At 44.7% G+C, this 14,368-nt stretch overlaps 1 protein-coding gene across 1 annotated transcript in view; it reads right to left on the bottom strand.

Moving 5' to 3' along the window:
- LOC147732881 (protein mono-ADP-ribosyltransferase PARP14-like) overlaps positions 1-14,368 on the bottom strand; it is a 1,341,877-nt gene that overhangs the window by 1,181,444 nt on the left and 146,065 nt on the right. Inside the window, exon 6 of the mRNA XM_086957426.1 lies at positions 6,581-6,817. Coding sequence (XP_086813552.1) covers positions 6,581-6,817 — 237 coding nt within the window. The remainder of the gene's footprint in view (positions 1-6,580; positions 6,818-14,368) is intronic.

Below are 14,368 nucleotides of genomic sequence, written 5' to 3'. Positions count from 1 at the left end.
TTTTAACGCCAAGCGTGTGAAAAGCGCATTCTGCTATAGAATCAGGTTGAGGAAACAAAACTGGTATCTCAACTGTTTATATGAGAAGCAGAAACTACTTTGGGAAGGAATTTAGGGTTGGTGCTGCGAACTATCCTGTCTTAGTGTAGCTGAAAGAAAGGGTTCTTCGAAGGTTAATGACTATAGCTCACAAACCCTCCTCAGTGATGTGATGGCAATGAGGAAAACAACCTTCCAAGAGAGAAATTGTAAAGGGTACTTGTGCAATGGTTAAAAAGATGGCCCCATGAGTCTCGTGAGAACTATGTTGAGATTCCATACTGGGGCAGGAGGAATCCTTGGTAGTATTACACTTTTTAATCCTTCCATGAAAGCTTTGATTACTAGAACTCTGAATAGTCAGAGATGTTGTCTATTCTGCAAGTACGGAGCTACAGCTGCCAGATGCAAACGAATAGATGAATAAGCCAGTCCAGTTTGTTGTAAATGTAAGAGGTAACAGAAAATATTTTGTATAGAAGCATTTGAAGGATCAATGTTGTTGTTATTGCAGTATATAACAAATCTTTTCCATTTTGCTGCATAGCAAGCTCTGGTGGTAGGCCTTCTTGCTTCCTTCAGACTATTCATACAGTCTGGTGGTAAGTTTAAATGATCAAACTATGACTTCAGGAGCCAGATGGCTAGATTTAGTTCTTTGGTATCCGGATGTCTGATTTCTCCACGGTTCTGTGTGAGGAGACTGGAGGTGGGGTGCAGCTTTTGATATGGAACTATTGATAGCTCTGACTGGGTGGGGTACCATGGTTGACAGGCCCATGTGGGAGCTACTAGGATTAGCGTGAGGGATGTTTGCCTAAGTTTCCAAACCACACACGGAATGAGCAGAAACACGGAAAAGCGTAAGCAAATATCCCTGACCAGTTTATCCATAGGGCATTACTCTTTTCAGGCGGGTGTGGGAACCTTGAGCTGGACATTTTGCGTTTTCGGCTGTGGCAAACAGGTCTATCTGTGGAAAACCCCACTGTTGGAAGAAGGGAAGGAGAATTTGGAGATGAAGTTCCCACTCAGGAATTAGTGGTCTCCTGTTGAGGGGTCGGCAATTTGATTGTTTACTCCTGGGAGATGTTCTGCCAGAAGATCGATCTTGTGAATGATTGCCCAATTCCAAATGCCTTGAGCCAGTGTTTACAGTTGGAGAGTGTGTCCAGCCCTGTTTCTGTATATAACACATCACTGTCATGTGGTCTGTTCGGAGAAGGACAGTTTTGGCTATGAGGTGAGTTTGAAAAGCTTGGAGTGCTAGATAGTTGATATGGAGTATTTTGTGCTTGTTGCTCCACACGCACTGTATTGTGTAACCTTTGAGAAGAGCCCCCCAACCTGTTAGAGATGTGTCTGAATAAAGAACGATCTGTGGAATAGGGTCGATGAAAAGCTGCCTTTTGATAAGTTTTGTAGGTTCCACCACTGCAGAGAGCAATGGGTACAGCCGTCTACCCACACTAGAGCAGTTAATTGACCCTGCAACTGATTCCACTGAGGTGCCAAGCACTGTTGTGAGGGACGCATGTAAAGCCTTGCATGGGATACAATTGCAATACAAGATGCCATAAATCATGGTTGGGTTAAAACTATAGAAGCATAGCCTGAATATTGTGTATTTTGGTTACATTGGGAGAGGCTAGAGCTTTGACTGTGTCTAGACTGGCTCCTAGATACGACTGCATCTGTGATGGATGCAGGTGAGATTTGTGGGCATTTATGGTGAACTCCAGTTGATGAAGTAGGTCGACTTTGATCGGTGTGTGTTGTAGACAGTTCTGGTAAGTGCTGGCTTTCGTCTAGGTACGAGAAGATGTGAATCTGCTGTCTTCTGAGATAATCGGTGACTACTGCCAGGCATTTGGTAAAAACTCTGGTTGCTTTCGTCACTCCTAAGGGAAGCACCTTGAACTGGTAATGCTTGCCGGCTATCACAAATCTGAGGTATTTGCAATGAACCGGATGAATTGGAACATGAAAATATGAGTCTTTTAAAACTAGAGTAGATATAAAATCTGCTCTTTGCAAAAGCGGGAGTACCTGTTTAAGCCTCACCATGTGAAAATGTTTTGAGAGTATATAATGGTTTAACTCTCCGAGATCCAGAATAGGCCTTAGAGAGCCTATGCAGTTGCCGATGGCCTTTCCACCCTTTCCGGATCCATCGGCGACTCCCGCCCAGCTGCAGGAGTTCCTGTCAGCCATGGCACGTGTCTTTGGACCATCCAGCCCCGCTGGTGGACCTTCGGGTCCGATGGCGGTCCTTGTCCTTCGACGTCGCCGGCTCCGACGTCGTCGACAACTCCGGCGTCGACACCGAGGGACCCCAGTGGATCCAGGCCTGGATCCCCGTCCATGCGGGTTGGCCCTGTGCGACCTCCACTGGCATAGACGTTGCCGGCCGCTGACCTGCCCGACCCCGTCCCCGGCAGAAGGGTGTCAACCGATGCAGATTCCGACGCCGTTCGGGAATTTCTTTCCCTTTGTCTACCCACCACCGTATGTTCCACCTGTTCCACAGGCTATAGAGGGCGGGGAGGACTGGGAGGGGTCTGAGGAACCTCTTGCAGCCCTCGCAGGGGATCAGAGGTACCAAATAGGTGTACCACTGGGCAGGACCTTTGGAGTACGTTTGACTACAAGGCCACCCTATCGCGACCCTGTGATACGCATATCCCCCTCTAATTGGGTGAAAGTTTTCGTTACAGAAGAAGGGAGATAAGTATTCTCCTCGTTGTGATTGTTTTTACTGCCACTTTTGTCCCAAAGGTTGCAGCTTTCTGCACCTTCAAAACCTATACATAGGTCAGCATAGTTTGTTTTGATCCATACCAGGGAGGGAACTCTATTGTGCCCTGACGAAAGCCCAGGACCATTTTTGCCCACCCAACCTTTGGGCTGAAACATGTAGGTTGTTTTATAAGGTCTTAGGACCATAACCCTCCAAAAAAGACCCACTTTTTATTATCGTTTTAACATCCACTACATCACCAATAATAAAGAGATACATGGAGTTGTAGTATTATTTTTATCATGAAGTCCCCCTGGTCTACATCTCCTAAGAGCGCCCTGAAATACGGTTGAGCCCACCCAGACCTTTAGGAGTCTGGATGAACCCCATGATGAAGCATGACACCAATAGGGTGTGTGAGGGTTAAATAACAAAAGTATTTTTTTCTTTTCTGCAGTTGCGGTACACGCCACCATCAGGAGTTAAGGAGGCCTTAGGAGCCACTTTGGAGTCTGGATACACTTTTGTAAGTGAGACAGCCATATACCATATAGAGGGACAACACGCAATTACACGATGACCATCTCGAAATTGGCTGCAACTAATTCTATTATGTTTGGTATAAAACAAGTTGGAATCATACCACCCATACAGTATACAGTGTGGGAGGTATGACTCCAAACACTGGAAAGGGCCTCTGTTAGGCTCTCAGTGCTCTTGGTTCTAGTCTTCTAGACTCGGACACAACAACATGACTGCTGCCGACCAGAGACATGATTCTGCCCTCCTGCGGCTGAGCCAAGCTCGAGCAGGGGAAGGCAGAACAATAGGAATCCTGTCACAGGGAGGTGTGACCACCTCCCCTGGGAGGATCCCCAGAAAAGTCCCAACCCGTTCCTTAGGGTACTTAAGGGGTTACCTGGGTGTAGGTCCCTGGATTCGTCGTGGGACACGGTTCAATTCAGACACCACTTCAACTTCTACCGTCTGGGCACTCTGGACTTGGCTGGACTTTGTTTGGGCTTGATTTAGTCTCCCTTCTAGTCTGCTGCATAGTCTGTGCCTGTGTATATTACAGGAACCTCCCAAGGCCTGTGGGCATCCAAGACACCCGAAGGAATCTCCCTTGGAGTGAAGAAGTAACTTCCCTGCATCAGCAGGAACTGCAACTAAGCTGACCAGTCTGCTGATCCTGAGCTCCCACAGACTCCGAGAGGTTCAGCAACACAGGTGGTGGTTCTTCTCATCCCTTGAGGCCTGCCCTGCTTTCTCACCAGGTTTAAGGCCAGTATCCCTCGTAGGAGCTGCAGCAACCGAATCCCTGTGCACCGCATCAACTTGCCGTTGCAAAGGCTTGTTGGCTTCCTTCCACCAAGATCTTCGGGCTCCAAGTAGCCCCAAACTCAAACATCTCCAGTGACCGAAATCTTAATCCACACTGCATCGTTTGCACCGTGGTCTGCATCTTTTGGTGAGCTGCTCAAGGTCCTCTTACGTCTTCCGTGCCTCCGAACTGTGGGTCCTGTCATCTTTGATTCTTTTGGGCTCCCCTGATTGCTTGGCGTCTGCCCAGACTGCCCTGCTTGTGGTGAGTCCCCTGGACCTTGCTGGTCCCGACACTACACCTTTTTCACTCTCCACGTTTTTTGCAGTCGCAAAGGCTTGTTGGTCCTCCCGAAAGACACCAACCCCTCAACTCTCGACATCCGACGTAGGACAGCCAGTGCACGGCTCCTAGTCTTCCGCTGCGTCGCCTGGCCCTCACAGCTGCAGTATCAAGGTCACCGTCAACTCTCGACAGAGGTGGGTATTAGTCTTCCAAGTCTCAGGTCACTCCTGAGTGAAATAGACTCTGCCCCCTCTGCTTGCAGGTACTCCTCACCTAGAATCCACCTTCGGATTCCACCGGACACTTTCTCCTTCTCCAGCGGAAGCATTTTTCTGGAGTCCTCTACTGGGTTCGACGGGGGGGGGGGTATGGTGTGGTGTGGTGTGTTTGATGTTTGATGAACATCATTATCCTGCAGCCCAGGATCATCTTTGCTTTCTCTGAGAAGTGCACTCTATCACCCATGAGAGTGCCATTGTCTTAGGCTAATGGTTGTGAGGGTTTTCTATTACACCTTGTGATTGCACCGTTCAACGGGACTCCCTTCTCCTAGTCCTGTCGTGTCTAGAGAACTTTGTCCTAGGCTTCCCAGTTCGCAACCTACAAGCCCCCAAATTGTTCCAACATTCATGTCACTCCCAGATTTCTGCCGACTCTGTGAAGAAGTGAGACTTATCCTCTGATTTTCAGTGCAAGTCACAAATATAAAGCAAAACAAGACTTCAGTCCATCAAGTCAGCACATCGGCATAAAGAACACAAATGACATTCAATCAATTCCCACTTCCAGGCTTTGATAGGCTCACCATCTGCCCCAAATCCTCTTGTTTTTCCTAGGGCTCCAGAATCAGGACAACAGCACACATAAAACAGGACAAACTCAATTACAGGGGTCTAGAACTTAACTTGTATTTTTAGAGCACAATATTATCTCCAAAGCAGTCTCTCAGCACCACTGTCAGACAACATGCATTTTTTCCCAAATCAATGGTACTCATTATTTTGACCTAGGTTTAATGAAAGGCAGGGTGAACCCACCAAGTTTTGAGCCTGTGACCCTGGGGCTTAGCTGGAATGGATGCATCACGCCATCAAACCTGAAGAAGGCAAATAAGGGAAGATACACCAACGCAGGTACAGAAAAGGTCAGGACAGTGCAACCTCAACACAGCAAAGAATCTCTGCAGCTTCATGACCATTGTATTTTAATTGGAAATGTTTCTTTTAATGTGACAACCTCAGCAGAAAGGACCTTCTGGCTTCCATTGATCAGAACGCATCACTGTATAATGAGCTGGGGCTTGCAAAAGTCAGCTCAGCAGTAAGGGGCAATCTGCCCTCCACAATGAGCAGCTCAGATTCCCTTCATCTGATCAGTCACAGAAGCAAAGATTCTCCAGTAATCCAAAACGTATCTCAAGCCTTATTGGCAGGAGACCATCTGCAATGGTTTTGTTCCCAGTAAAAGTATACTCTAAATTGGAGTGCAGTTGTGTTCAAATAAAACATCAGTTACTGGCTCAAGTGTGACGGTACTTATCCCACTTTGAAAGCACAGGCAAAAAAAGAAGCCTGGGTCAACCAAAGTCTAGCTGTGTTTAAAACTTCCTCTAGTCCTGATGAAGTGCATCTAATGATTTTGACCTGCTTTTGCAGGTTTTCAGGCAGGTAGAAATCCCAGGTCAGTCCTATTTGAACTCCAAGATCAAAATGCATACTGAACTCAAACTAGTTAAGCCCAAATTTTACACTGATTGATACCAGCCAGAAACACAGGAGTAAGCCATGCCAGACAGATCAGGGAACGGAAGGAGTTTTGCCAGAACAGTGAAATCCTATTCCAGACAACGGAGATGATGATTAGTCCTCCACTCACCCACTAGCTGTCAATCTTATGATTTCTTGCACATGGTGTCCCAATGAACAACCGATCTTTATAAGGAATATTAAGGGACTTCAATGAAGGGTGTTTTTAGAATTCTACCGCCTTGCACACTCTGATACTAGCATAAGAACTTTACATCTGAAGCATATCATAGCATATTCTCGCTGCATAATATAGATCAGTTGTGTAGCAATGCATCTCAACCCTAGAGGTTGCACATTTAATCCAGAGGAATAAAATTATGATTTTGGAATAACTCCACTAAGCCATACACCAGTGCACTAAAACCATATAGAGACTGGTCTTACCTTTTTGATCAAAAAACGTAACTATCGCTGAATCTTCCTCAGGTAAAGATTGCACACCTGCCACCCTTCCACCACCATGCTTCGAACTTTCAAAGTATATATTGAGGAACTCAGTGCACACATCGGGTGGTAGTTCTTCGACCTTGATGCTCTTTGTGCATTCGAGGAGTCGTGAAGTGATGCCGTGACTCTTCGCCCTGGCACTATGGGTGCACGTCTGCATAAAGCCCATCGCACCTATCGCAGTAAACAAAATGACGGCCATTGCTATAATACTGTTTTTCCCCTTTTCAATGTCCAACAAAGCATCAACTAGGCAGTTATCAGTAGCCTTTGTTATGAAGTTACTATTATCATCTACATACATCTCACTTTCTTAACCCAGTTTAGATTTACAAATACAATGACTGCATAACACTCTCCCAAAAAAGTAACACCCCTTCATATGAAAGAGGATTAACTAATCCCCTACCATAGCTGGTAAATCCACGGAAGACACCTATAAATTCTATGACATGCTATAGACTAAAAGACTTACACAGGCGTTCGTGCAGGCATAGAAAAAACACTTGTTAATTCATGTGTTTTACATTCTTAGAATACGGGATTCATTGCCTTAATCCATTTTTCAGCATCTCTAAGTAATACCCCAAGCTTATAACCTGGGATCTACTACAAAATTAGGCCATTTGATTTTAGTTTCAATTACTAACTCAAGTTTCAAATTTCAAGTTTAGCTTTATTCGATTTTAACAGCAGATAAAAATCATAAAAGCAACAATAGATATACATACAGTATTTCATAATAAATAAATAGGTCCTAAGTTTAAAACATTAAGAAAAGATTCAATTAGTGCATTATCGAACCATAGCATTTACATAATATAGTTAGCAGCCATCACATTTCTTTTCCTCAGGATACTCTTTAAAAAACCAATCATTATCATGATGCATTTGCCATTCTCCAATTGCAGTAAACTTAGATAGGCTGGTCTACATTGCCGCCAGGAACCCTTTTTCAAATATTGCCTAATCCATGTCTTACGTTCCTTCTCATAATATTTACAGAATAAGATAACATGGAACGTGGATTGTGGCGATAAATTATCGCAAGGGCATGTCCCCAGACTCCTGGACCAATTGTTTTTTGTAGGACAAGTTATCAAGTAATGAAATAAATCAAACCTAAATCTAGTTAAGATAAAACGTTCAAAGCCCACAATACACAATGATAGGTACGGTTGAATAGTGTAACACACCAGAGTCAGCTGGTGTTTACTGACAGTTTGTTTGGTAAGTTCAACCGAACACCTTAACGTTTCATAGTGGTTCATGCACAGGCCTTTAAGTTCTTTCCTACTCAGACCACCTAATAATTCGGGATTATTATATAGTTCTGGCCTATGCAGATCAATAAATGTCTTCCTGACATACTCAAGCCATGGAATATGTTAGGCGTTGTCCAATACCATAACATCCTTTAAGATTTCTCTACTAAAGGACAATGCGTCTTCAGTCCAGACTCTCTGCCAGAGTAGGATTGGTTGTACTTTTATGAGATCAGAAATAAAATCCATTCCTAGTTCAGAATGACAATTAAAAACTGCAGTACCCTGGGGGAGTGCTAACAAATATCTTAAAAAAACATTTTCCGCTATCTGGATAGTGAAGTGTTTTGGAAGCCCCATATTCCTGCCCCGTAAAGAGCTATGCTTCTGCATTTTGCTTTATATATATTTAAAAGAATTTCTGGGGGTCTTTTCCCTAATTTGGTGGCAAAGTTCATTACTGCGGCAATGGAACGTTTAAACAGAAGAGTTCTGTTCTTAACGGCCGCACACCAGGAGCCAAAGCCATCAATTAGCACCCCCAAGTATGAGAAACTTTTAGTGTGTTCTAATGAGGCTGTCAATTTTCAAAGCCTTACATTTTGTTCCTGCTTTCCCACACATCATCACAAATGATTTTTTAGCGTTTATTTTTAGTCCCCTTGTCTCCATGAACTCTACATACTTTGTTAACACCTTTTGAGCACCTATCTTGGTTCTAGCAATTAGTACGGCATCATCCGCATAGAGAAGGGAGACCATCTGGTTTTTCCCATACCTAGGTGAATCCACTACGGCGGCCACCAATTCCTCCTCCAAAGCGTTCGTATATATGGAAAAGAGGAATGGGGCCAGTACGCAGCCCTGCCTGACTCCCTTCTCTATGCGGAACGACCCAGTACATTCTCCTCTTGTCCCATGTCTCACCTTGGCAGTCGCACCTGTGTACAACTGTCGGAGGAAATGTAGAATTGCGGGATCCACCTTAATTTCAGCCAATGTTTGCCACAATTTTTTGTGATCCACTCAGTCGAATGCGGCTGAGAGGTCGACGAATATTGCATAGAGACACCCTTTTTTAGCTTGGGTATATTTCCCTTGAATCATCACAAAATTAAGGACCTGCTCTACTGTACCCATCTCTTCCCTAAAGCCGTACTGGACCGGGCTTAGGATGTTATTTTCATTTTCCCAGATTTGTAATTTACCGAGGACCACCCTACCGGCGATCTTCATAAGGGAATCCAGGAGGGATATGGGCCTATAGTTAGCTGGACACTCTCTCTCCCCTTTCTTGTTAATGGGTACTATAACTGACTCTGCCCAGGTTTTAATAAATCCTTCAGTGCAACAGGCCCTTAAAACTTGTGTACAAATTGGGGCCCAGAGTTCAGTAGTTAGCTTAAAAATATCGTTTGGTATCCCATCTGGGCCCGGGGCCTTACTTCCTTTGCTATTATTTATTGCAGTCAGGACTTCATCATATGCTATTTCAACCTTAATGGGGAAATGATTCTGCTCTGGTCTGTCCAGATTGTTTACCCCTGTGGATTTAGCCACATCCCTTTCCTCTTTTTTGTAAACTTTGGAGAAGAAGTCAATCCAAGTGCTCTCGTCTATGGCGACTTCAATTCCTGCATTATCTGGCTTGGTAAGATATGGTGCATTTACTGCCTGCCAGAACAATTTACAATCTCTCAGCTGCGATGCCTTAAGTAGGTTTTGCCAGGCCAGGTCTTTTATTTCTTTTTTCCTGTTATTCCGGGCTAGATTATAGGTCTTTCGGCAAGCCCTAATTAGGCTGTAGTCCCTGGGTTTGGCGCTAAGTGCCCCTTTTAGGTGGGTATACGCTTTCGTGCATTTAGAATCAAACCAGACATTAGTCTTCTTACGTTCCATCGCTTTTCTTTTAGTAAGGGAGTCTTGTATGACTAACGTTATCTGCCCAAAGGCTTCCAAAATAGTAGCATACAGAAAATAACCTGATCCGATTTCTTTCTTTCAGGTTCCAGTGGTTAAGGACTTCCTCCAGGGGTTGAAAAAAGTGTATCCCCCTGTGCGAAACCCTTCTCCTCCATGGGAATTAAACCTGGTTCTATCCAGGTTAATGTCACCTCCTTTTGAGCCCATCCACAAGGCCTCCTTGCAACATCTCTCTTGGAAGGCGGCCTTTTTGGTGGCGATTACCTCTGCGCGCAGAGTAAGCGAGATACAAGCGCTCTGTGCGAAAGAACCATATACTGTTTTCCATCACAATAGAGTAGTCCTAAGGGCTCATCCATCTTTCTTGCCTAAAGTCATTTCTGATTTTCATATAAATCAGTCCATTTCTCTCCCTTCTTTTTTTCCAAATCCTACGACCCCAGCCGAGCGGTCACTTCACGCCTTAGATCTTAAGAGAGTGCTCAAGTTCTATTTGGAAATGACTAAAGGGATTAGGAAAACGGATCTACTGTTTGTGAACTATGGTTCAATGCGGACAGGTTTTCCAGCGGCCAAGAGGTCCATCTCCAGATGGATTGTCTCTTGCATTAAATTGGCCTATCAGCTTGCAGGCAAGCCTTTGTTGGGGTCACCCAAAGCGTATTCCACTAGAGGGAAAGCCGCTACAGTAGCTTTCTTGCATGACATTCCAATGTCAGAAATATGCAAGGCTGCAACCTGGAAATCGGTTCATACCTTTACGAGGCATGACTGTCTCGAATCTGATTCCAGGGCCGATACTCAAGTAGGGCAGGCCTCCTTGAGGAATCTGTTTGGGTAGTCTACAGCCTACTCAGACTTGTTGATGAGATCACTGTCTTATCATTCCTTTGCCCGCAGGAAAGAGGAGAGGCTCGCTATTCTATTCTAATGCTTGTGACTATTGATGAGGATCCCCTGGAAGAGAAGGATTAGTTACTTACCTGTAATCCTAGTTCTCTTCCAGGGGTATCCTCATCAAAGTCATAAGCAACCCTCCCGCCTCCCCGGGCAAAGGATACTCTTTAATAAGGAGATATTGTTAACCTATTTGTTACTGGGTTTGTTTTCAGTCTCCGAAAAGAGCAACTGACCTAACTGTCACCCCTGGGGCATGATGGGATACAGGGGGTCAGGGGTGTCCGTTTATTGCTATTCAGCTACAGGTTAGCTTTTCAGTCTTTTTAGACTGTGTGTTTCAAAGGCAGCCTGGGAGCTTCCTATGCTTCCAGTGAGTTATGAGAATTTCTACTGCTTTCTGAGCATTAAAACAGTTTCTAAACAATCTTTGGTGTTGTTTCTCATGTTTCTAATGCTTATTATTCATGTATGGTGGAAATTCTTCACAGCATATTTCAGTTCTGATGTTATTTGGCTGCTATTGCATATATATATATATATATATATATATATATATATAACGATCGCCTGATCAAGAGGTTGAAAAGAGGCTTTGTTTCATCCTGCGGGGCACCTGAGCTGGAGTGTGGCCCTTAACCAGACAATTGGGACATCACCTGATGTTAGGAGTGTACTGTCACTGCACAGGCACACTTGAGGACTACGCCTTCCAGCATGCATCTGCTCAACAGGAGGAGTGTGAGGGGCGAGTACATCCCATATTGGAGGAGGAGCTCGATGATGCCATCCTGGGTGCGGTCTATCCACCACCTGTAAGCCATCTGACCCCCAGAGCGAGCGTGGAGTTCGTGAAACCGGCACTGATGAGAGCCATTGGAGGCTTGAAACGCGTATGCCTGAGCGTTTCAGGAACTACTTAGCACCACGCGCAAAACGAAAATCAATAAAGCAGCTTGTCTTCACCCTCGGAGTTGTGTCGCGCTTTTTCCTACCTGGGAACAGGCATTGAACATATATATATATACATATATATATATATACATATATATATATACATATACATATATACATATATACATATATATATATATATATGTATATATATGTGGGGCACATATAATATAGTGTTTCCGGGGTCCCGCGCATGGGCGGGAATATTCTAATGCTTATGACTATTGATGAGGATCCCCTGGAAGAAAATATCATTTAATATTTCCCCTCCAGCTGTATGTACGAAATGCTTCATATCATCCCTTCCTTCCCTAGCATCGTCCCGAGGTCTGCAGGTATTCAGGTTGCATGTATTAGTATTAAAGTCCCCACCCCAGATCAAAATTGCGTTTTTTCCTTTTGCAGTATTTAAGTGGTTTATGCCTTCACCTAGCTTACTCAGCTCTACTGCGAAGTCAGGTTTTTTAATGTTATTGTAGAAGTTGACTACCATTAATTCCATGCCCGAGGGTAGTATAATAGATACTATTTGAAAATATGGAGAGTACCCAATCCTTTTAATTCTACGTACCCTCATCAGGTTGGAGATATAAATACAGATGCCTCCTTTATGTCTACCATGGGCAGAGCTTTCCGCAGGGATATGGTAGGTTTTAAAGCCGTCCAAATGTATTTCATTCGCGAGCCAAGTTTCTTGGATGCAAAATACATCATAGTTCTGGATAAAATCCCCCCAAACAGGATTAGAAACTTTACTTTTCAGCCCCCAGATATTCCATGAGACAATCCTGAGGGGGGGCTTGCAATGAGAGCGGATCAACTATCGGGGTGGGATAAGAGCGGTTAAGGGAGCGATTTTTTTCCCTATTTACCCCCGCATTTGCACATATCGACTCTCTCACCAGTTTCCCCCCCCCCCCCAGCTTCAGATGTGACTTGGAGATTTCCAGTACTTAACAGGTTTACTGATATATTAGTCGATGCAACAGGGTCTGGCGTAATGCTTGGGGTATCAGCATTTCTACTAGGCACTTCCTCGACTGAGTCCAAATTACCAGCCAGTCAGTCACATTCATTAAGACCTGAGAGTGGTGCAAATCTGTTTGGCCCTTGAGGGAAAGCATGCATCCCCTGTCTTGCCCAGTGTGGAATAGTTGCTGATCTCCCCTCCAATAATCCCCAGCACCGATGTGTTCTATGCTATGGTGCCCTCACCTGTTGCCATCCATTCCAGTTATCTTTTCTTATTTGGTAAGGGGTATCATAGAAGAAGCCCAGTGATAATATGTCTATGCCAGATCCCCTGGGCCTCCAACCAAGCTCGACTGCCCTTAGTATCCTCTCCACCAATGTCGGGCTATTAAAGTTGATCACGATGCAGTCGCCCAGTTTCGATTTATTTGACCTGCCCACCCAAGACACTCTTCGGGCCATTATAATACTGTGGCCGAGGTTATTGCCTTCTGCAGTATTTTGCGATAACCAATGGGCCACCTTATTCCTTAACTGGTAGTAGTGTTCCCTATCTCCTTCCATGAGGGGTGGTACGTTTCCTAATATTACTACTAGTGGGGATGCCTGGGGGGTAGATCAATAACAGGGTGGGTGATCGGGGATTTAGTGAATTCGACTAGGTTTCTCACATCCTGATGATGTGTTGGTGGTACATTTGGTAATGGGGTTTTCTGATCATTATTTTTGTTCTTAACCCCCCCAACAGACAGTGTTACATGGTCTCCTTTCTTCTCAACCTCCTTGCTTTTCGTTGGCCTTGGTTCATCAGATGCCTTTGACGAGGGCAATGGGCTTTTGGGGGGAGGTATATTAATCTGTTTCCTTATTGAAGTACCTTTATCACTCGGGCAGGGTGCTGGGCTTGCTAGCGTATGGGAATTTTCTACAATTGCCTTCTGCATCTTATCCAGTTTATCATCTAATATTTTTAACCTCTCAATAAGCGGGAGCACAAATGACCTAAGTAGCTGCTCTGCTTGAGAGAATGTGCATGCAGTATCCAGGTCTACGACTGTGTCTTGTGATTGTAAAGGAGCCTGGAAGCTAGAACTACTTAAGGGGGTGCTCGGGGGAAAGGGACATCCTACGGCAGTTTTAGGTAAGGTGTTAGCTTTAATTAAAGTTGGCTTTGAAGAATTTCTCGTTATTTTCGATACCTTTGGTTTACTGCCTAATTGACGGTTCCCACCCTCTTTCTTTTCCCCTTTTGTGTGTGCGATATAGATGTAATCGTATTTTTGGGTCTGTCCATGGTCTGGGGATTCCAGTTTCCTAGGGCTATAGGGTAAAAATCTGCCGAAGATGTTCCATCAGAGGATGTAGTGTCAGCCGAGATGGTCACAGTAATGATAGGTTGATCTCCCTCTAAGCCTGTGCCTGTGGAGTTATGACTAATAGCACTCGGCCTGTTGTTGTGAGCTTGGTCAGGTGTGACTGCATTTCCTAATTCGCCCAAGGAGGACCGCTTATTGCCTATCAGTTCCAGGGATAGCTGCTTCCCAGTGAGGGCTATCTCCTGTTCTAGCACAACCGCCGCTCTTTTAATGAACCCATCTAGAGTGCCAGCGATGCTTCCCCCGTGATGCTAGATGTTAGCTTCCTCCCTTTCCCCGCATGGTGTGCCATTAGAATCAGGGGAATAGAGGAATAGCTCGGGTTTATTGCGTCTATA

The sequence above is a fragment of the Lissotriton vulgaris genome, chromosome 2_1, assembly GCF_964263255.1.
Source record: "Lissotriton vulgaris chromosome 2_1, aLisVul1.2, whole genome shotgun sequence".
In the NCBI taxonomy this organism is placed as follows: domain Eukaryota; kingdom Metazoa; phylum Chordata; class Amphibia; order Caudata; family Salamandridae; genus Lissotriton; species Lissotriton vulgaris.
The sequence above is the reverse complement of the archived record's forward strand: the minus strand, read 5'-3'. Positions and strand labels throughout refer to the sequence as shown.